Source organism: Jaculus jaculus, chromosome 7, assembly GCF_020740685.1.
Source record: "Jaculus jaculus isolate mJacJac1 chromosome 7, mJacJac1.mat.Y.cur, whole genome shotgun sequence".
Classification (NCBI taxonomy): domain Eukaryota; kingdom Metazoa; phylum Chordata; class Mammalia; order Rodentia; family Dipodidae; genus Jaculus; species Jaculus jaculus.
In genome coordinates, this window is record NC_059108.1 from 65,250,403 (window position 1) to 65,274,181 (window position 23,779).

The window sequence follows — 23,779 nt, forward strand, 5'->3', positions numbered from 1 at the left end:
CCCTGCTAAGTGTCTTAGCCACTATAAATGAACTCCAGATGCTTGCACCACCTTGTGCACTTGGCTTACATTGGTTCTGGTGAGTGGAACCTGCCTGTGTCCTTTGCTTTGCAGGCAAGCATCTTAACTGCTAAGCTATCTCTCCAGCTCAGACGTCAGTATTATAAAGAAACTCCATAGGTTAGCGATGCTTATTATAGTCAGAAGCTGAAATTTGAACACTTCTGTTTTTCTTCTGAGATTCATAAACTTTACCTTCATTGTCATCTTGAAGATGAAATCAAATGGAATTTTGGGTAGTATGAGGTTAGAATCTATGTGCCCATATGAAGAGGATCAGTAAATGAAATGTTCTTTACTAAATTACTGTATGTTAGGTGCAGTTCTGCTTTGTTATTCTCCAAGTCATGTTTTCCTATGTCTTGAAGGCTCAGTGAGTTTTGAGTAACTCATCAAAATTAGTTGATATCAATAGTTGGGATTTCCAAGTTGCTCTGTTGTATTTCAAATCATGTGGTCCTTTGGATCTTTTCAGTGTGTACTACCCTGACATGAAAGATACACATAACAAGGCTTTATCATACATTAAATTTAAATGCTTTTCTAGAATTACATGCTTGTGGATAAGGAGAAGGAAGATTGATAGACATGCAAAATTTATCCATTTCATACTAGGTTTTAAAGAATATATTGCTCACAGGTGGCAATATTTTATCTTTGTAGGTTCTCCAGCATCTTCTGTGTCTAATCTCATTCAGACCGCCATACTCATTGTCCAATACTTGCAGCGAGGCCTGAGTTTGGACAGAGCCTTTTCAGAAGCATGCCGGGAAGTATATGTGTGTTCTCAGCATTCAGCAGCAAATCGGAAGGTACTGTACATTGTTTCATATTGGTTTTCCTTTTTGAGGCCAAGGTCTTACTCTAGTCCAGGCTGAAATGAAATTCTCTGTTCCCAGGCTGGCATTGAACTCATGATAATTTTCCTACTTCAGCCTCCCAAGTTCAGGGATTAAAGACATGAACCACTGTGCCTAGCAATGTTGATTTCTAAGTTGTAACATGATGCCAATCAGGAAGGGGAAAATACTTTGTTTGTAAGTAGGGTCTTGCTTTAGCCCAGGCTGTAAAATTTATTTCTTTCCAAAGAGAGAGAGAAGGCTTCGAGGGAACAGAGAGGGAGGGAAAGAGAAAATATGAATGGGCACACAGGGCTTTTAGTTGCTGCAAATAAACTCCAGATACATGTGCTACTTTGTGCATCTGGCTTTACATGGATACTGGGGAATCAAACACAGGATTTTAGGTTTTGCAGGCAAGTGCCTTAACTGTTGAGATATCTCTAGCCCAAAATTACTTTTATATATAGCAATTTTTAATTTGTCCCAATTAAAGATCCAGGCACTTTTCTGAGAGATAGTTTAAACGTAAATACTCCTTTTCCGAAGTGGATTTATCATCAGGAAAATAATAATTTAGCTTATAGTTGAATATGTTCATGAATGTGTGTGAGAATTTTTAGAAAATGGCCATTGAAACTCTAGAAACTATCATATCTTTGTTGGTGGTTTTGTCAATTCTTTTAGTGTATGTATTTCACATCTTACAGCTTGTACAGGCATTGCTGGAGAGTCATACTTCTTCTCTACAAGTACATGAAAACTGGGGAAACTCCATTCTTGCTGCTGGGCTGTGGCCAGATCCTGTGGCCTCAGCTTTCTTTGCTACAGAAGATTCTCACCTCTCTGTTGTCCAAAGTGATGGGCAGATCCTTACATACTGCCTCAACAGGATGAGCCTAAGAACCAGCAGCTGGGAGAGGTCAGCAGATCCTTTAGTTTGTGTGTCTGTCTTTGCTTTATTTTTGTTAATAATGGCCAGAGCATCATATATTCAACCCAAAATTCGTGAACATTTATTATCCAATCATCTCATTCATTCATATATGTAAATATACATAAATGTGTGTGTGTGTGCATATATATATATATATATATGTCCCCTTCCTGTCACTGTAGCTCAGGCTGACCTGGAATTCACTATGTAGTCTCAGGGTGGCCTCAAACTCTAGGCAACCTTCCTACCTCTGCCTCCCAAGTGGTGTGATTAAAGGTGGGTGCCACCACACCTGGCCCTCAATCATCATGTTTTTACTGTTTATTATATCATTTCCTATTATTAGGAATCATACACACATGTTCATGAAATTAAGTACAAGTTGATACTTAACATGATTAATGAACCAGATGGACATGGTTAGAATAAGAATAGCAACCAATCAAAATTTGGATGGTTAGGGCTGGGCGTGGTGGGGAACACCTTTATTCCAAGCACCCAGGAGACAGAGGTAGAAGGATCACTGTGAGTTTGAGGCCACCCTGAGACTACATAGTGAATTCCTGGTCAGCCTGGACTAGAGCGAGACCCTACCTCAACCTCCCTACCCCCACAAAAATTGAATGCTTAGAATTAAAGGGCTCTGTCACTTTGTTAAGAATATGTGACCTCATGCTAAACATGTTTTCTACTACTCAGTTACACTCTGTCCCTAAGTATTTTAATTGTCTTTTGTGAGTGATTGATTTTTTCTTTGTTATCTCTTTGATACTTATATACTTATGTCTGTGTTCTTTGAAATATCAAGTAAAAGATTGTTTTGGTTCTGGTTGGTTCTGACCATTCTCATTCCAACGAATTTCAGAAATCAGCCTCTTATCTTGAAAGACTTAGAGAAAATTATGCAGTCTCCTAACCCTGAAAACCTGAAATTCAGTTCAGTAGAACTGGATACTTCTTGGATTGATGAACCAGATGTTTTGGCTGTGGCTGCTAAATTGCTCATAGAAAGAGCAAACAATCAGGATTGGATGCTCAGAGTCAAATGGCTGTGTCATTTAGCCAAGAACATACCACAGGAGCTTGGTGAGTAGAAAAGTTTGAGTTGTAAAGTGAGGGCATTTGAATTGTAAAGTGAATGGCATTGCATTACTGCTTGAATAGCTGTTAAGGAACTATTTGCCCTTAGACATACTAAGAGAAATGTCTCGATATTTCAGAGTCTGTGTTCCTTTCTTTCAAATTGGAAGGAAAATGTAGTGTATTGTTACTTTTTAGCTTTAGACATCTGTTTAGTGCTGTGCTGTTCCTGAGTAAGCCATTCTATCTGGTAATAGTGTTGCTTCTGATAATTCACTTCTGCCTTAGATGCATAATAGTAATTCTGTTTTGGTGCAAGTGTTTTAGGTTGTTGCACTTACTTTGCTATGTATTCAAAGCAGGGAAAAGGCAAAACTAAAGCAGGGAAAAGGCCTGTTGGTTGTTGATAGAAAATTTTGACTTCTGTATCTGAATTTACATGAACTTTTCTGCCCCATAAAAACTTGTAGATAAGCTAATGAATGTGTTTATTATTTGGTGACATAGCATTTACATAAATACTTGTGGAAAGAAGTTTAATGTTTTTGTTTCCATTATTTTGCATGGTTGCTAATACTCATAGAGTCACCAGCATAAGAATGAATGCAATGTAATTGAAATTAACATCTAAACTCCTATGCCTTATTTGCACTGGCCCCATTTCTGATGTCCATGTGTAACTGCTGGCTTACAGCACAGCATTGGAGCATTTTCACCACTATAGAATATTTATGTGTGGATAGAATTGCCTTGAATATGAAGTCTTGTCTTCTTTCTACAGAGAAAATGCAGATTCATTTGGAAGCCAGTGCCACATGTCTTAGGAACTTTTACTCAACTTCTCTCTCGGCTGGAGTCAGTAATATCTTCAAAATTTTCCATACAAATATAACAGGTATCTACCTTCTTAGGAGATCTAACTCTTCTGGAAAATTTTCTTTTGAGCTCACAGGAAAAGGACTGTCATAACTTCCACTCTCATAATATTTTGAGAAGTCTTAGGATAAGCAGATGCATAGTCTAGCGTTTGAAGGTAGTTAACAAAATACAGTATATTAGAAAGAAGTTAGGCATGGTGGCACATGCCTTTAGTCCCAGCACTTTGGAGGCATAGGTAAGGAGGATCACCATGAGTTCGTGGCCACCCTGAGACTATATGGTGAATTCCAGGTCAGCCTGGACTAGAGTGAGACCCTACCTCGAAAAACAAAACAAACAAACAAACAAAAAAGGGTAAGAAAGAATGAATGAATGAACCTCGGAGTTTAAGACTGAACTCAGCTATGCCACAAAATGGTTTGTGTATTTTTGTCTCATAGTAGATTATATCTGTCTGTGCTTGAAAATTAGAGAAATTAAGCTCTTCATTTTCTTCAGTTCTTTTCATTTTTCAACATAGTTTGTATACTAGTATTAATGGGAAGTTTTTATTTGTTTGTTTCCTTATTTATATAAGAGAGAAAGAAGTAGACAGAAAGTGAGTGAGCACAGGGTTTCCTGCTACTGTAAAAGAACTCCAGACTTGTGTATGACCTTGTATATTGGGCTGTATATAGGCACTAGGGAAGGGTGGTTCCTTTGAACTGCTAAGCCATCTCTCCAGCCCAGGAAGTATTTTAAAACATGAAATGTTAAATATAAAGGAAAAGTTATATATGATCATTTAATTCATGTAAGGAAAGTGAAAGAAAAGCAAAGGAAAACACTGGGCTTGATTTCAACAGACAGACTGCTTATTGAAGCATAGTGTGGGGCTACAATCTTCCCCCAGGATGGAGGCTGAAGCACTGAGCTAGGCTGGGGTGCAAGCCTATAAGGAGGATCCTAAGAAAAACAGACTGGATTGGCAGCCAGTCAAGGGAAATACATAAGGAACTATAGCTATTGCTGTCTTTCCTCAGAATAGGCTTTTTTTCATCAAGAATTGTCTAAGGGAGGACAACCCAGATGGTTTCTGTTCTTTCATGTCTTTCTGAGTTAAGGGAAGTACATCAATCTTGGGACTTGTCAAGCTAGTCTGGGGATGGCTGCTTCTAATGTTTCTTTAAGGCCTTCCAGTCTTAGGGACAGTCACTAACTGTTTAGTTCCCTCTGGTTTTCAGGGAGAGTCATTAACCCTTCACTTCAGGTAATAATAAAAATTAGCCTTGATGCCAAAGGTATATATATAAAAAAAATGGGACAACTATGTTCTCTATCTAAATGATACATTAAAGTTGGATTTTTTTCTTTTTTTGTTTGTTTATTTATTTATTTATTTGAGAGTGACAGAGAAAGAGGCAAAGAGAGAGAGAGAGAGAATGGGTGTACCGGGCCTCCAGCCTCTGAAAATGAACTTCAGATGTGTGTACCCCCTTGTGCATCTGGCTGACGTGGGCCCTGGGGAATTGAGCTTTGAACTGGGGTCCTTAGGCTTCACAAGCAAACGACACGCTTAACCACTAAGCTATCTCTCCAGCCCTAAAATTGGCTTTTTAAGAACAAGATAAGAGAGCAAACCTACTGAAAGAGACTTTAAAGTTGATTGTCCATAAGCTTTGATTAAGAAAACAGCGCCATCATCCTAATGCTAAATTTTAATTTTTCTACTTGTAGTTTTTTGCTTGTTTATAGCAACATATAAAAAAACGAGGCAGAAAGAGAGAGAGAGAATGGGTGCACCAGGGCCTCCAGCCACTGCAAATGAACTCCACATGCATGCACCACCTTGTGCATCTGGCTTACATGGATGGGTCCTGGAGAATTGAGCCTTGAACCAGGTCCTTAGGCTTCACAAGCAAGTGCTTAACCGCTAAGCCATCTCTCCAGCCCCTCTACTTGTAGTTTTATTTGATGCTGACTGAGTATACTATTATCCATTTGAGTAGGAAAAGAAATGAACATCTTACTGTTTAATTATATGTATTAAAAGTGTATGGTAAAAGCTTAGAAAGAATTGAACCATACAGAAAACTGCAGTGATCATGTTGTGACAAAATGACAAATTGAGATTAGTTACAAAGCAGGTCTACAGTAACAACATTTTTAAGACAGCTGTATCACCAGAAAGCCCACCCTAACCTAGAGGATGATTCATGGAAGCTGCATGTCTGTAGCACATTCATTGCAGGACTTGCAGGCAATTGTGTTAGCTTGAGTCTTCCCCCTCCCCCAGTAGTTGCTTATTGGTTCTGAAATCCTCGGAAGGGATTTTTTTTATAATTTAGCTTTCCCAGATTTGTTTACCTTGTTCCCTTGAGCCTCCCTTCAGGAGGAAATGTTTCAATTCTGAAGAAATTGGTACTGTACAATACCAAGTCTAAGCCAGAGGTCTAACAGCAAAGGGCAACAGTTGATTGTAGAGAAGTTGACTCATTCTTCCTACCACCTCATTCCTCTTCTCACTATGTAGCTATGCTAACCTTGAATTTTAAGTCCTTCCTGTATTTTCTGTGTGTGATTATATATGCTTGATTGTTTTTGATTTTTGAGATGGGTGGGGTGCCTTATGTTGTTCATGCTGGTTCTGTTTTTCTGGATTCAAATACTCCTTCCTCATTAGCTTCTTAGGAGCTGAGATTAGATGAGCACCACCATGTCTTGCCAAAAAAATGGTTTTTTTTTTTTAAGTTGTTTATCTCAGAGAAAGAGACAGACAGACAGAGAAAGGGAGAAAAGAGAGAATGGGCACACCATTGCCCTCAGCTGCTGTAAACAAACTCCGGATGCATGTGCCACCTTGTGCATCTCCCTTAAATGCCCTTAAATGGGCCCTAGGGAATCACACCTGGGTCCTGTGGCTTCGCAGGCAAGTACCTTAATTGCTGCCACCTCTCTTTTGGGGGGGGGGTTTAAGTGAAAGTTTTTAAGTGAAACATTGTTAAACTGTTTATCTTATTGGAAATAGAAAATGATTTTTTTTTTTTTTTTTGAGGGGCTAGTTTTGGTGAATGGTGACTAAGTAAGTCCAGACATTCTTTTCGGACCAGTATAGTGAAGTCTGAGGGAATGGGCTACTTTATCAGAATGATTATGGTATAGCTGGGATTGTCTTTATATCCTGAAATGGAAAAAAAATTCAGGACTTGAGGATATTTTGTGTTTGGAAAAAGAGTGTAAAAAGCTATTGGATTCTATTTTCAAAGTGTCATGAGATGAAACACATAGCATTTTTTTTTAAATTTTTATTAACATTTTCCATGATTATAAAATATATCCCATGGTAATTCCCTCCCTCCCCACCCCCACACTTTCCCATTTGAAATTCCATTTTCCATCATATTACCTCCCCATTACAATCATTGTAATTACATATATACAATATCAACCTACACATAGCATTTTTGTTTCACTTCTCATCTGGACTCACTGTGATCAAAGTAAACTGAAATTGAACTGAAGCTTGCTAGGCAAGGCATTTTAATCATAAAATTCTCTTTTTCTTTAAACTAGATGACTTTGTGATCCCTCTGGACCCCCGGTGGAATATGCAAGCTTTGGACATGACTAGAAATTCAGTTGACTTTGATCCGCAAATGGACCAGTTTGAACGTCTCTTTACCCTTTTAGAATCAGTTGCTAACAAGTATGTGAAATCTATGGCTCTGGCACTGTTTGTGTCACCAACTTCACTGATAAATGCATTCCCTATGGCTGTCAAATATAGCTTAAATTTTGCAGAGTTACAGATGGCGTGCTAGATGTGTGTCTTCATTTTAGTGGTGGGATTTTTTTTGTTTTCAGAAATAATCTCCCCTCATAGAATAGTCATGTTTCTACAATGTTTGTGATTCCCAAGGTTTTCATCTACTCTGATATTGTTTCCTGGGCCAACTCACTATCTGTATCCATTTTCATCCTTAGTTACAGGAGACAGACACAGTACCTGTATAACTACATGTATACTTACTTGTAAATTTATATAATTTCATACAAATTTCTTATATTAGTTACTGTTCTCATTCCTGTGACCATATGTCTAATGAAAAGCAGTTTTGTATACCAAAGTGTTATGTTCACAATGAGTATGTGATGTATTTTCAGAGTGAGCCCATAATGTGGTGTGTCCTAGTAACTCAGAGGCAATTTTTTTCCCTTTTGTTCTGCTTCTCTCTCAATAACACACACAAGAGAGTATATGAACAAGCTAAGGCTTCTTGCTGCTACAGAGAAACTCCTGACGTATGTGCCACATTGTGTGTTTGTCTTTACATGGATACTGGGGAATCGAACCTGTGCTGGCAGTCTTTGCAAGCAAGTACCATTGAGCCATCTCCCCAGTTTCCTCTCCATGTAGTTTCTATCATGAAGCTATTGGAAGAATTCAAACTGGTCAGTTCATAAAAAAGCAGTGGAGTGGGATCCAGTAGTTTACTTAGTTACAGCTTTTTTAAAAAAAAATCCATCCACTTGTCCTCTTCCCACCTAAGTAACTATCACTTGCCCATCTTTCTCTCTTAAACAAAATTTTCAGAGGCTAGTAAAAAGTGGGTGACTGTAAGAGATTGATGTCCCAAGGGTTTCCAGGATTCAACATGGCTGAGGCAATGATTTTTACTGGTCTCTGGGGTATGGTTCAATGGTAGAATGCTTGCTTAGTATATTCCAGACCCTGAATTTGATTTTAGTTACACACACACACACACACACACACACCAAAAAACAAAACAACAAAAAACTGCTCAAAAAACCCCTTTTGTTTAAAAGGAGTTCTATTAATCAAAAACTATTGGTGTTTTTGGATCTCATTCTAGGACAGTTATTTATCTTGACCGGGAAAAACGGATTTTCACTGAAGCAAATTTGGTATCTGTTGGTAGTAGAAAGTTAAGAAATAGTGTTTTGCGAATGTCCTTTGAATTTCATAAAGGTAAGAACATTGTACATTTTCTATTCCTCCATTAACCATCTGATTGCATTGTGTTGGTAAAGTTAGTGTGCATATTCAGATTTGAAATATATCTCCTTATTCATTAGACATGAATGACACTAATTCTATGCCAGATACATAGCTCAATGCTTTTTACATATCCTTAATCTCATTTACTTTCCAAAATATTTATTTATTTATTTATTTATTTATTTATTTATTTATTTATTTATTTATTTATGAGAGAGTTAGAGATATGGACATACCAGGGCCTCTAGCAAACAAACTGTAGACACATGCACCACCATGTGCATTTGGCTTATGCAAGTACTGGGGAATTTAACCTGGGTCTTTAGGCTTTGTAGGCAAATGCTTCAACCACTAAGCCATCACTCCAGCCCTCATTTACTTTTTATAGTCTTTGCAGTCAATCATCTATCCAAGCATAGGTACACTGGGTTTAATGCTTTGTGTTTAAATATGCATATAAAATATTATTATATAGTTAGCATTTTCCACTAAAACATTCACATCTACAGGTATTCATGCCTCATCTGCTAAATTTTGTAATAGCGGTCACCAAATGTGATTTGGGTCTTTGAGCTTTCAAATTAGATGTTCATACTAGGGATATAACATTAAGTTCCAGATTATAATTTATTTTTACAATGCTTAAAGATCAACTCTCTGTTTTTTTGTCAACTCTAAGATCCGGAGAGCTATCCCAGCCTGCCCCATGAAATTGTGGTCAATCTTGCTGCTTTTTTTGAGCTTTGTGATACACTAATTCTGCTATGGGTACAGTCCTCCCAGGAGATGGTTTCTGATGCCAGTGTCCATGAGGTGAGGCAATGTTTTTATTTTAAAGAGCAGTACCTGTCTTGGAAACAAAGATGCTTTGAGACAAGACTAATTTCATGCCATAATATGTCCAGTATTACTTGAGAAATTTTACTGTTCCTAACAATTGCAGTTTATACCCAATATTATAAACATATTTGGAAATACAAGTAACCTAAACTGCAGAGTTAATGAGTACAAATTGATACATTTTGATATGTATATACCTGTGAAATCATTACCACAATCAAAAGAAGCACATATTAATTATCCCTAAAAATTTCTTTATGTCCTTTTTATGTTTGTTTTCCTCCCTTCTCTTCTTCCCTCCCTTCTCTTTTTCCTTCCCCTCCCCTCCCTCCTCTCCCTCCCCTCCCTTCCGTCCCTTCCCCCTCCCCTCCCCTCCCCTCCCCTCCCCCCTTCCCTCCCCTCTGACAAAAACACATAAATTTCATTAAAAATTTTTTTTCAAGATAGGGTTTCACTGTAGCCCAGGCTAACCTCTAATTCACTATGTAGTCTCAGGGTGGCCTCAAACTCATGGTGACCTACCTCTGCCTCCTGAGTGCTGGGATCAAAGGCATGTGCCACTACACCTGGCTTTATTAGAAGTTTGTTTTTTGTTTTTGTTTTTTTTTGTTGTTGTTGTTCTTTTGGTTTTTCAAGGTAGGGTCTCAACTCTAGCCCAGGCTGATCTGAAATTCACTGTGTAGTCTCAGTGTGGCCTCAAATTCATAGCAATCCTCCTTCCTTTGCCTCCCGAGTGCTGGGATTAAAGGTGTGCGCCACCACACCCGGTTTCATTAGAAGTTTTAAGTACTGGGTCATTGTCAAACTCTTCTCTTTCCAAAATTTTAGGGTATACTTGAAAGCTCAAATTCTGTCACAGGAAACAAATACACTTCACTTTTTGTACCAAATGCAGATTATAGTAAACTCTATCTGTTGGTTCTATATCCACAGATTGAATCAAATTCAAGTAGAAAATAGTTTTTGAATCATTGGGTGTGTCTTTCACTGAGAAATGTTTGTAGCAATCATGGTTTATTTTGTTTTTAGATCTTGGGTTCTGTGCGGTGGCGGGACCGGTTTTGGACTGTGGCTGATACTGTGAGAGTAGACCCACAAGGTCTAGCTTTGCTTGCTTTACATTGGCATTGGGTTTTAAAACATTTGATCAGTCGGATTCCACAACTTATGGCAAATCCCGAAGACAAGTAAGACTTCTATTTAGAGCAATAGTGGTATATTTACAATGTTAAATATATGAAGGCTTGAATTGAAACCATTTTTCTTGCTTTATTTACTTTGTTGGTATAATATTAACATTAATAAAATATTAAAACATAAATGTTTTTTTCTTACTATCTACTATTTCCCCCCCTTCTGCCCGCTTTTTTCTTTAAAGATATTTTAAAGAAGTTCAGACGGTCTCCAAGCATATTGAGAATTGTATAGGAAGCCTAGCTGGTGGCTTCACATGTATAAAGAAGTTACAGAAATTCTTGGGACGACCATTTCCTTTTAAGGTAAACCTGGAAGCATGTAGTAAATAAAACACTAGAGTTCTCAACCTGGGAACTGAAATAGGCTTGTATTTGATGAAAAGCTTAACTCTTCATTCCATTCTTACAGCATGAATAAAGCTCTTGAGAGCAACAGAAATACACAGATTATCTTTTCTAGAAGCATGAAGAAAATGCATTAAATTTTTTTCTCAAATATGCCTAAACTGCTTAAAAGAACCATGTTTCCTTTTTCTAGCAGGCTATCTTGGGTTTTATTGTTTCAGGACAAGGTGGTAGTGGAGTGTTTTTCACACCTAAAAGTCATTAACAGGGCCCTTGCCATCAGGGAATGGAAACCTTTGTTAGAGGATTGTGGATGGCAAGAAGACATTAATCGTATCCATGTGGTTGCTTCTGAACTGACATTGAAGAAAAGTCTCCTACAGGCCTGGGAATTGATCCTCAGAGCTAATATTCGGGAAGATACGAATTTAGGTAATATATTCTGATATTTGGCTTGCTGACAGTGCTCTGAGAGCATCCTATTTTCTGAAGCTCATAAGTTTTCTTTAGATTTTTTTTTTTTCTCTTATGGTATGGTGTGAATGCCACTAAATGGTTGTCATTGTGCTAAACTTTACAGATATATTTAGTCATTAGAATTATGCAGAAGTTAATAAAACAGGTTGAGTAATCTAGCTAATTTAAGTCCATAGTCACTGTGCTTGCCAGCTGTTGGGATTATAGACCTTGGAATTTAGCTACTGTTCTCAGATACATTTTTCTTTCTGTTTGGAATTAAAGATGAGTTGAAGAATCTTGTCAACACTCAGTGTTTAGAACTAAAAGGCAAAGGACTTTCACTTGGTTTTATGGAGAAAACATATGGTGAAGCTTCTTCACCACCCAAGCACAACTTCAGGTCTTTAAGCCAAGTTACCAGGAGCATTCAGCTGTGGCCGGCAATGGAGTATTTAGCTATTCTATGGCAGTATAAAGTAACAGCTGATTTTATGGCACAAACCTGTCTGAGAAGGTAAGCCATTTTCAGTTAATATTTATTTTATTTATTTGCACATGTGTGTACTAGTGCCACTGTGCATGTGCCATGGCAGGCATATGTGGAAGTGGGACGACAACTTATAGTTGGTCCTTGCCTGTCTGTCTGTCTCATTTGAGGGGATTCTCTCTCTGCTATTGTTACTGTACTCATCACAGACTTTTAGGAAGTTCACCTGTCTCTGCCTTCCATCATTGTCTGCTATGCTAAGATTATATAAGTATACTATGACTTCTTGCTTTTTATGCTGGGCCTGGGGATCAAGCTTGGATACTCCAGCTTAAATGGCAAATGCTTTAGATACTGAATCATCTTCCTGGACCCATTTCTGTTATTTTCTGTAAGAGGACAAGTTTTCTTTAAAACTGTTTTGTGGATCCTATATGTGTAAACAGAGCATAGACTTGTCTTGAGTGATTGCTGAGGTATAGGGAGTTTACTTGCCATATTGTAGCTCTCATCTTCCTAAAGGTTCTGATTGTTTTGACTCCATCCTTAAAAATATTAAGTGTTGGTCTGGAGAAATGGCTTAGTGGTTAAGGCATTTGCCTGCAAAGCCAAAGGACCCTGGTTCGATTCCCCAGGGCCCATGTGAGCCAGCTGCTCAAGTGGGACACTTGCACCTGGTGTTCGTTTGCGGTGGCTAGAGCCCTGAGGCACCCATCTCCCCCACTGTCTGTCTTTCAAATAAATAAATATAAATAAAATATTTTTTTAAAAAAGGATATTCATTTAAAAAATTATTAGGTGTTTTCCCATATAATTTCTGCATGTTCCATATCCTGTTAAAAGGTAGTTCATTAAAGCCGGGCATGGTGACGCACGCCTTTAATCCCAGCACTCTGGAGGCAGAGGTGGGAGGATCACCATGAGTTCGAGGCCAACCTGAGACTACATAGTTAATTGCAGGTCAGTTTGGACCAGAGTGAGACTACCTCAAAAAAACAACAACAACAAAAAAGTAGTTCATTTAAGAGTTCACACCTCATCTTCTCCCTGTTTATTTTTTTTAAGTTTTTTAAATCATTTTATTTATTAGATACAGAGGGAGAGCGAATAGGCTCACCAGGGCATCTAGCCACTTCAAACGAACTCCAGACACATGTACCACCTTTTGCATCTGGCTAACATGGGACATGGAGAATCAAACCTGGGTCCTTAGTCTTTGCAGGCCTTAACTGCTAAGCCATCTTTCCCACCCTCCCTGTTTATTTTTGGAATAGGTCAAGCAGAATTCAACAGCTGCTGTTAGATGAGGAGATAAATCATCATATCACATTTTGTCTTAAGCACACACCAGTTGAGCCTCAAAAGCTCTGGGAACTTTGGTCTTTGGTACATCAAAAGGTAAGAAGCAAATTAGAAAGGAAACAAGCCTCCTTCATGCTGAGTTAAGTAGATTTTCCTATAGCAGACTGGATGTTGAACATTTATTGACTTCAGGGCTCCATGTTGCCCCAGGCTATCTGATTACTCTTAAAAGTGAACAAATTTTAAATGTTCTTTTGTATTCCTTTTGCTGATATTATGTGAATTGTTTTGTATCAAGCAATCTAGAAGAGCTCATCTTAGTTTTATAAGACTTTAAACTTATGTGATTTAGTAAAGAAAACTGAGGTGGCAAAGAATCAGGAAAATCAGGGCTAATACCTTTAAATCCCTGTTAGTTTTGGTTTTTTGAGGTAGGTTCTCAATCTAGCTCAGGCTAACTTGGAACTCACCATGTAGTGTCAGGGTGGCTTTGAACTCCTGGCAATCCTCCTACTTCTGCCTCCCACGTGCTGGGGTTAAAGCTGTGCACCACCATGCCCAGCTCCATGTTAGTTTTTGAAGGCAGACTGGGTGGGTAACTTATGGAGTATTTTTCAGTCACTTATTGATTTATTTATTCATTTATTTATTTCTAGCTGTCTACTGCGGAAATCACTTGTTTTTGGTCTGGGTTATTTAATTCTACATTTACATCTTTCTGGAACAGTACTATTACCACAAATCCAGAGTACTGGCTAATGTGGAGCCCATTACCCAGTACACAGAAGATAGAAATGTCCAGGTCCCTTTTGGATTCTACGCTGAAGGTTTGTTGGCATAAAAATCATAAAACAGTTATGTGATTGCTATATTTTGTTTTCTGTGGAATGTTAATGGTATTGTTCTAAGGCCAGGTACAAGGATTCCTTTAAAAAGTCTTAGTTGGAGGAATTGTAGTTGTGGCACATGCATTTAATCCTAGCCCGCAGTAGGCTGAGGCTGGAAGATTGCATTTTCTAGGCCAGCCTATGGTACATAGTAAGACTGAAGTCCCTAATTTTTTTCTCATTGTATAATATTAAAATTACAGAGATGTAACTTATTCAGAATACTAATTTGGTCTGTATCTTTCATTAAGTCCCCCCCCCTTTTTTTTTGAGGTTACTCACTTAAACAAATTTTAAAATATACTTACATGTGTTTTTTGTTGTTATTTGATTGTTTTTTGAGGTAGGGTTTTACTCTTGCTCAGGCTGACCTGAAATTCATTATGTACTTTCAGGGTAGCCTTGAATTCATGATGATCCTCCTACCTCTGCCTCCCCAGTGCTGGGATCAAAGGTGTGTGCCACCATGCCCGGCCACATGTATGTATTTTTGTAAATGTGTGTATGTATGAGTGCCTGATGTCTTCCCCTATAGTCTAAACTCTGTCTTTCAATGAACCTAGAACTTACCAGTTTGGCAAGACCTAGGGATTCTCCTCTAACTGCCTCCTCTGTGCATGGAATTATTGGTGCATGCCAGTATACCTGGAATGCATAGGTACTGGGAATTTCTAACTCCTTTCTCTCCTTTTCAACTGTCAGCATTACTCAACTTTTCTCTTAAACCCTCAGGGCCCTGGAAGCCTCAGTAGAGCCATTTTCTCCAAGTGCTGCTTTGGATTATTAACCAGCAGTTGCAGAACAAGCCCCTGGGATGTAAGCGGCCTCCCCCTACTGTCCTCCTCTCACGTTAGTCTGGGAGAGTGGGTTGAGAGAGCCCAGCAACTTGAGGTCATCAGCTCCTTGCTCTGGACCAACATGGCTATGTCTTCAGTTGCAGACTTCAGGTACTCCTTTCCCCTGGGAGCAAACTCTAAAGTGCCTGTCTATTGTCCAGAACACCTGCTTCTGAGGTATCTGGTTCTGGTGGGTGAAGGGGAGCATGTTTGTTTAAATCAGCTTGTTTGCCAGTCCATTAAGACTTCTGTGAGTTGGATGAGTCCTCTGTTTTAAAAATACTATGACCAAGAAGTGATACTTTGCAAATTCACCTAAGATTATATGAAAGCAGAAGTTCACCTAATATTATGACAGTACTGTTTGTGGTTGTTATTTTCTTAATAAAATGACATTGTATGAATGGGGATGCTGCTAGATTCAGTTGTATGTCTATAGCTGATGTTTTGTCTTGCCCACAGACGCATAGATTCCCATCTCCAGGAGCTAGTACTGTGCCGGCACCTGGTGGGCCTAGCACAGCTGCTTCCAGAATCCCAACAACAGGAGTATATGCAGAATTGTGAACAGTTGCTGACTGGGGACAGCCAAGCTTTTCAGCATGTGGGCCAGACTCTTGGAGACATGGGCAGTCAGGAGGCACTGCCCAATGAGCTACTCTGCCTCCTGCTCACCTCTCTGCACTACATTTTTGGAGAAAGGGAGAGTAAGCAGAACCTTCCTGAACCAGCCCAACGTGGCAGCCTCTGGGTGAGCCTTGGCTTGCTCCAGATTCAGACTTGGCTTCCTCAGGCACGCTTTGATCCTGCACTGAAGAGGGAATACAAACTCAAGTACATCCAAGAGGAGGTATGGGCAGCGGGGGGTTTGGAGCCTGTGCTCCTTCTGACTCTGGATTTGCTACTAAGATCATCAGAGGGTTATTTTTCTTAAGATGTTGTTTAGTTTCATGAGTCTTGTAAAGATGGCATTTTCCTCCTGTGACTAAGCTCAGGTAAACACAAGTTGGAAGAATACATAGGATATTATCAGAGAAATAATAAAATTCCTCATTAACCAGACTCTGCCTGAACTAGATTTTGCATATTTGAATTTGGATAACTTTAAGTCACAATAATATCTCTAGACCTTAGTATTTTTAGCTTAATGTGTTTAATTATGTAGAAGTCAGGAATCAAGTAAATTCAAATGTAGTATCCCTTGCCGTTTGAATATCCAAACAAACTCAAGAAAATAGTGTGTTAAGATAGTGATATGTATACTGTATTTTGAAGAAGAAGATTATATTTGGGTAAGGCAAAGCTCCTATAGACAGACATTTGAAAATTTGATGGCATGAGAAAGATAGTTTCTTTGGTATGACAGTTCTGAGGTGAGTGGTCCAGGTCAATGGAATTTAGTACCCAGATTTTCTTTCTTTCTCTTCCTCCTCCTCCTCTTCCTCTTCTTCTTCCTCCCCCTCCCCCTCCTCCTCTTTCTTCTTTCTTCTTTTTTCTTTCTTCTTCTTCTTCTTTCTTCTTCTTTTTGCTATACCGACCCTCAAGGCATTGTCTTGTCTTGATGTGCATGGTCATACCTTGGACATAACAGACTGTCCTATTTCCCATTAGTTATGCCAGCTGCAGTATGAGTGGGAAATCCGGAACCTCTTGTCCCAACTACAAACTGGAAGAGACCTGGCAGATGAAGTAACTGTCGATCACTCTCATCCTCACATTAGGTAAGGTTGCAAAATTATTATTTGTGTTGCGGGGGGAAGGGTTATAGATTATTATTTAGTAGTATTAAATCTGCTTTTAGAATTGACATAATAAGATTGACCTTTGTTAATCAAGCAATGATAAACATCTCTGATCATGTGATCAGTTAGTTCCTAAAACCTTTGTTATAATCAGAAAATAGGTGTATTCAAAAGATATGGAAATATTTTGAAGGCATAGATTAAAACAACCAAGATAGTTGTAGCAAGAACTACCTCTGAACATGGAAGAAGATGAATATGATGATGAGCAATTTTATTTCTCTTCTACTTTGGATTTATTGCCTGTCTTTCTGTCTTTTCGCTGCCCTTTGGCTGTAAGTAGGGTAGCTTCACTTAATGACTTTCAGGAAAGGTGGATAATTATAGTAGCTGTTTTAATGAGCTGTGATGAGGCTCTGATGAAATAGGCATCTAGTGCTATTTAAGTGTGCAGGTCTGTGAATTATATGATATAGAATGTAGACATTGTATTTGCCAGTATTATCTTAGCAGCAGGTGTAGCTTCATTTTCTTCTTAGCTGAGGGCCCAAATCAAAATTTGCTGCTCTGCTAGCAGAATTAAAATTCTGTTCATTTGCCTTCAGGTTTCTTCGCCAAAGGATTAATCATCTGCAGAATTTAATCTGCAGCCTGTCAAGAAAGCAGGCTTTCAGACCCCAGCTGCCTACATATGAGTCCCTGGTACAGGAAATCCACCACTACATCACTAGCATTGCTGAAACTTCTGCTGTTCAGGATCTGCTCACGCGGCTTCTTCAGGCCCTCCACACAGATGGACCCCAGTCTGTCCAGGTAGTCCAGAACCTTCTGAAAGAGGAGGACTCTTGGCAGCAGTCACACCACCAGTTCAGAAAGCACCTGGCTGGGGAGTATGCTTTGTATCCAGATACAGTGATCCCACTACAGGCTTCCATCTTGCAGTTGCAACATGGCATGAGGCTGGTAGCATCTGAGGTCCATGCCTCTGTCCACAGCAGTGTGGTCTCTGCAGACAAGCTGGGTGTCCTCGTCATGGCTATACTGGCTTTCCCATCTGTGAGCCCCACCTTCCCCACCTACTATGCTCATGCAGATGTTTTGTGTTCAGTGAACTCAGTAGAGGTTCTGCAAGGCCTTGGGAAGATGATCGCCAAATGTTCAGCAGGAAAGGAGGTGAAAGGCAACATCCAGCAACTTTGCCCCACCCGAGGACAGTTGCTAATGAATGCTCTCCTTTACCTGCGCTCCCATGTGTTGTGCAAAGGAGAGCTAGACCAGAGGGCCCTGCTGCTCTTCAGACACGTGTGCCAGGTGAGCCTGTTTCTGGGAAGCTTGCCTACCCTTTCTCCTGAGAAGTCTGGAAGTATAGAGGCTGGCTAAGAAATAGGCTTTCCCTTGTCTGTTGCTTTCTTTTATCCTTTACTTAACCTGCAGGGTTGGGGGTCTTTTGCTCTGCTTCATTGTTTGGTGGGTTTTTTTGTTAAATGTGTGTATGTGTGTGTATACATATATATTTTCAAGCAGAGAGAGAGAGGGATGGAGGGAAGGAATGGGCAGTGCCAGGGCTTCTTGCCACTGCAAACAAACTCCAGATGCATGCACCACTTTGTGCATCTGGCTTTATGTGTGTACTGGGGAATTGTACACAGGCTGTCATACTTTATAAGCAAGCACACTTAACTGCAGAACTATCTCTCCAGCCCGTTTTGCTTTGCTTTGCTTTGCTTTGCTCCCGCTCCCCTCTTTTCACCTTTCTATCTTTATACCTAGCCCTGGCTGTCCTCATGCTCTTTTATTTAACTTACACTGGCCTCAAACTTGTAGCAATCCTGCTGCCTTAACCTCCTGAATGCTAAGATTGCAGATGTAGGGCTGTATGTGGTGGTGCACATCTGTCATCCCCGTATTCTGGAGGCTGAGGTAGGGGGCTTAAGGCCACCTGAGACTATATTACAGTGAATTCCAGGTCAGACCGGGCTAGAGTGAGATCCTACTTCAAAACAAACAAACAAATAACAGATGTATGCCACCATTCCCAGCTTCCCTCAAATTTTAAGTTTGTGTTACGTGCACATTTATGTGTCCATCATTCGTCTGAAGTGGCTGGAGGGGAATGTATGGTGCCTCCTGTCCATTGCTCTTCACCCTGTACTTATTTGAGCTGGAGTCTATTACTGACTCCAGAGCTCTAGTTTGTATATAGACATTATGGCTGTGCCCAACTGTTGTGTGGGTCCTGGGTATTGAACTCATGGAGTTTCTCTGGTGTCTTCATGCCCTAATGGTTGCACAGGATGTGCTCTTAAACTCTTTAACTGTTGAGTCTACTCTGCAGCCCTTTTTTTTTTTTTTTTTTTTTTTTTAAAGGCAGCACCTCACTGTAGCTCAGGCTGACTTGGAATTTACTGTGTAGTTTTAGGGTGGCCTTGAACTCACAGCAATCCTCCTACCTCTGTCTCCAGAGTGCTGGGATTAAAGGCGTGCACTACCACACCCATCTGGTTTTTTTCTTTAAGATTAGCACTACTAGTCCTTCCCATTTGTGATACACACTACAAACATTTTTTTCCTGTTTTCAGTTGTCTTTTCACTCTGGTTATGGTAAATTTGTTATGTAAATGTATCAGTTTTTTATATGAAGTCCATATTAATTTTCCTATTAACAAAACTAATTTGTTATCACTTGTGAGAATTAAGAGAATAACTATAAGCAAGACAAAATTGGGGAGGGGGTGGAGAGATGGCTCAAAAAACTATGTGCAAAGCTTAAGAACCTGGGTTCAATTCTCCAGTACCCATGTAAAGCCAGATGCACGAGGTGGCTCATGCAGCTGGAGTTCATTTGCAGTGGCTAGAGGCCTAGCATATCCATCACCCCCATAAATAGATAGATAGATAGGTAGGTAGGTACGTAGATAGCTTTTTTTTTTTGGTTTTTCGAGGCAGGATCTCACTCTGGCACAGGCTGACCTGGAATTCACTATGTAGTCTCAGGGTGGCCTCGAACTCACGGCGATCCTCCTACCTCTGGGATTAAAGGTGTGTGCCACCACACCCGGCTTGATAGCATTTTTTTTTAAAGAGAAAAAAATCTTAATCCTACCACTTAAACCTATTAACATATGTATCTATAAGTGTATGTCAGTGACATTCTAACATGTTTAAGATTATATTTCCCAGCTTAGGGTATAGATTGATATTTAGTAGTAGCAACTTTTTGAAAATAAATATTTTATATTAGGCAGATAAAAATATAGTGCTGGTTAAGGTAAAACTGGGTCCATGGTATTTACCTTTTTAAATTGATATATCTCTAATAAGTCCATTTTGCTTTATGCTTATAAGTGAATTTTAGAACTTAAAACACTTAGTAATTATTCCCACTCCCTATATTATGGATTTTTCATACGTAATTTTCTTTGTATGTCATTAAGTTATTTTTAACACATTTAATTTTCCTTATTTTTCCATTTGGAGAGGGAAAATGCAGATTTATAGTAAACGATCTTACATCTTTGGATATTAAATTTTAGAGATCAGAATTGCTTGGACAAAGATTAAATATACTTTCTAGGTTTTTAGTATAATTTTTGCCAATTTAAGGTATGGGATTCAGGAACTGTTTGGTAAAGCATTTTCCAGTTGCCTATTTGGAAAATTTGGATTCCATACCCTTCTACAAGATTTCCTTCTGTCCAATCTGCGTTATCCCTTCCAGCTGTCTTTGAAACAAAACATCACTAATGAGATGTTCTAAATGTACCGTTGTTGATTTTTAGACCTTTGAAATTTTAACAATACAGATTGTGACATTGGAAAACATTGCTAAAGATACACAGTTTGAAAGGAAGCCCATTTGCTTTCTGTATTATGGAATTTAATTTCTTAGATGTTGGTTTTTGTTTTTGAGCCATGGTACTTTCATTTTGAGAGCCTTGACAGTGTTCTTTACAAGTGTAATCTTTTCAGGAGATCATTAGTGAATGGGATGAACAGGAGCGTGTTGCCCAAGAGAAGGCTGAGCGAGAGAGCAGCTTGTATAGATACCGGAGCAGGAGCTGCAAGACAGCCCTGAGTGAGGAGGAAGAGGAAGAGCGCGAATTCAGAAAAGTGTTCCCACTGCATGAAAAGGTGAGCAAGGCAGAGGTGTTATTTTCTTGAGAAGGAATTCCCTCCCCCCTCTCTCTCTCTCTCTCTCTCTCTCTCTCTCAAAGATTTGGGAAACTAGCCTTTAAAAGTTTATTTAAATTATTTATTTCAGAGGGAGAGAAATGGGGAGGTGGAGAGAGAGGGAGAGAAAGAAAGATCATATGTCTTCACATTCATTTTCTCTTAGGTTGATGACTACTAGATTTTTATTTTCAAACATTTAATTGCTCTAATGCTATTTCTAGGACTTTGCAGATATTTTGGTTATATCAACACTAGAGGAAAACAAAGAAACTTCGGATGGGCAAGAAGAGGAGACAGTCACAGACCCAACTATCCTCTCCCAGAGTTCAATGCAAATGGTGATGCTGATACACCAGCAACTGTGCCTCAACTTTGCTCGATCCCTGTGGTACCAGCAAACTGTGCTGTCCCATGAAATCCAGCACTATCTCAGCCTGTTTGTGTCTTGCTATCAGACAGGGGCATCTCTGGTAACACACTTCAACACTCTCATGGGTATGCTGTTTTATTTTGTTAATACTACTGGGACATGAAAATGAGTAGATGATACTCCTCATTGTTTTCTTGGTTTAAAGAATTTTAAAATTTGTGCAGTAAGCTGAGCATGGTGGTACATGCATTCAGGAGGCAGAGGATTGCCGTGAGTTCAAGGCCACCCTGAGACTACATAGTGAAATTCAGGTCAGCCTGAGCTAGAGTGAGACTCTACCTCAAAAAAATCAAAAAAGAAAAAAAAAAAAAAAGCCTGCAGCAAGTGTTTCTTCAAAGTCCTTCAGGAGAATATATGGACTTAATTTGCACGATTTTCCCGCCCTCACGTTATTTCTACTTTCCTTCTAATAGTCTAATAAGTTTGTGGTGTTTTTTTTTTTTTTGTTGTTGTTGTTGGGTTTTTTGTTTGTTTTGTTTTGTTTTTGATCATGTTCACTTATTATACTAAGAATCAAACTCAGTGCCTCATATGCTAGAGGAGTGTTTTGCCACTGAGCTATGTCCCTTACCTCTAAATTTATGTATTCTTTAAAAACAAAACTATATAATATATATAGTTGGTGTTTCGAGGGAGGGTCTCACTCTAAGCCAGGTAGACCTGGAATTCACTATGTACTCTCTGCCTGGCTTTAAATTCACATTGATTCTCCTACCTCATTCTCCCTAGTGCTGGGATTAAAGGCCTGCACCACCATGCCCAACTAAAAAATATTTTTAAATATTTATTTGAGAGAGGGAGAAACAGAAAAACAGTGAGTATGGGCATGCCAGGGCTTCCTGTTGCTGCAAACAAACTCTAGGCACATGTAGCACTTTGTGCATCTAGCTTTACTTGGATACTGGGGAATTGAACCCAGGCTATCAGGTTTTCAAGCAAGCACCTTTAAGTGCTGAGTCATCTCTCCAGCCCAATTCATGTATTCTTGAGAATACCCTGGAAACTCTAGTTAGTCTTATAAAGTTTGATTTGATAGATTGTTTGGATATAGCTTCCTACATGGCCTCATGGTTTTTCATGTTAGTATGAAAGTGGCTTTCTTTTCTGTGGGCCATGAATAGCTGTGGAAACTGAGAATTTGAGTGCATCAAATCAAATGCTGTACCCCCCCCTTTTTTTTCCACCTCAGTGTCTGACTCTATGCTGTTGTGCTCTGAGAGTTAATTATCTTGGCCAGTGTTATCTTGGAGGAAAAAAATAATTGAACTGTCCATTGATCCCAAGTAGTTATTATTTTTAACATCTTTATAACTTACTGAGTTTACTGACTTTTTATAACAATCTTGTTAATTTCACAGGAGTTGAACTGAATGACCAACTCTTGGGCAGCCAACTTTTGGCCTGTACCCTGTCCTATAACACTCTCTTTGGGGTAGCAACCTCAGACCTGATGATGAGGCCTGATGGGCCCTATGATTTCTATCAGCACCCCAATGTTGCAGAAGCACAACAGTGTCAGCCTGTGCTTCAGGACTTCTCGGAGGCTGTCATTCACTTGTTGCAAGACTGGCCAGACCACCCTGCACTTCAGCAGGTAGGGCAGCAAAATAGGAAAAGGTGAACTGCCCATGGACTCTAATTTATTCCTTGAAGATGTGGGTGGTCTCACATTATCATCAGAGGCATTAACTTGCATATTGTATGTAGAAGCCAATACAAGAATTCTAATCTAGGGGGGTGCTGCTCACCTCACTCTGTCGGGTGAATGTGTCAGTTTTGCATTGCTTTTATGTATAAATTCTGTTTGGGGGTTACATTTGTTTGTTAGGAATTTCTTTATTATATTAAAATGCCAGCATGTTGCTCTAAGTCTTATGGTACAGAATAATATGAGCACTCATCAGATTCAGTCTTATTAGCAGACTAATGAAGCTTATGGGGGAGATTTTCTCATTCAGGACCCATGGCCTTGTTTTCAGAGGTGCTTTTTAGGCAGAGTGAAATTTCCCTGTGTCTTTGAGTCACTCATTCAGTAGAATTATCATTCTACTGAGATATCTGAATCCTTTTTTTCTGTAGCTACTGGTTGTAATGGACAGAATTCGTGATTTTCCACTTTCCAGTCCCATCTCAAAGTTCCTGAACGGCTTAGAGATCCTTCTGACAAAGGCACAGGTAAGATGATTTCCTTCTTCCTTGTTTTTCTTGTTATATTGATAAATGATTGCTCTCTTGATACTTTTGAGGAAGAAGAAGTTTGGTTTATAGAAAGATGAATTTTTGTGGGT

The 23,779-nt window shown here is 39.2% G+C and overlaps 1 protein-coding gene across 4 annotated transcripts in view; it reads left to right on the forward strand.

Moving 5' to 3' along the window:
- The window catches only part of Mdn1 (midasin AAA ATPase 1), a 229,453-nt gene that overhangs the window by 142,164 nt on the left and 63,510 nt on the right, over positions 1 to 23,779 (forward strand). For all 4 annotated transcript variants that reach the window (XM_045154108.1, XM_045154109.1, XM_045154110.1 and 1 more), the window contains exons 47-67: positions 724 to 872; positions 1,610 to 1,821; positions 2,702 to 2,922; positions 3,698 to 3,811; positions 7,348 to 7,480; positions 8,649 to 8,764; positions 9,474 to 9,607; positions 10,664 to 10,821; positions 11,013 to 11,133; positions 11,397 to 11,607; positions 11,917 to 12,148; positions 13,396 to 13,519; positions 14,080 to 14,250; positions 15,043 to 15,257; positions 15,609 to 15,996; positions 16,758 to 16,867; positions 17,494 to 18,199; positions 20,858 to 21,019; positions 21,283 to 21,556; positions 22,850 to 23,085; positions 23,571 to 23,666. In XM_045154108.1, coding sequence (XP_045010043.1) covers positions 724 to 872; positions 1,610 to 1,821; positions 2,702 to 2,922; positions 3,698 to 3,811; positions 7,348 to 7,480; positions 8,649 to 8,764; positions 9,474 to 9,607; positions 10,664 to 10,821; positions 11,013 to 11,133; positions 11,397 to 11,607; positions 11,917 to 12,148; positions 13,396 to 13,519; positions 14,080 to 14,250; positions 15,043 to 15,257; positions 15,609 to 15,996; positions 16,758 to 16,867; positions 17,494 to 18,199; positions 20,858 to 21,019; positions 21,283 to 21,556; positions 22,850 to 23,085; positions 23,571 to 23,666 — 4,283 coding nt within the window. The remainder of the gene's footprint in view (positions 1 to 723; positions 873 to 1,609; positions 1,822 to 2,701; positions 2,923 to 3,697; positions 3,812 to 7,347; positions 7,481 to 8,648; positions 8,765 to 9,473; positions 9,608 to 10,663; positions 10,822 to 11,012; positions 11,134 to 11,396; positions 11,608 to 11,916; positions 12,149 to 13,395; positions 13,520 to 14,079; positions 14,251 to 15,042; positions 15,258 to 15,608; positions 15,997 to 16,757; positions 16,868 to 17,493; positions 18,200 to 20,857; positions 21,020 to 21,282; positions 21,557 to 22,849; positions 23,086 to 23,570; positions 23,667 to 23,779) is intronic.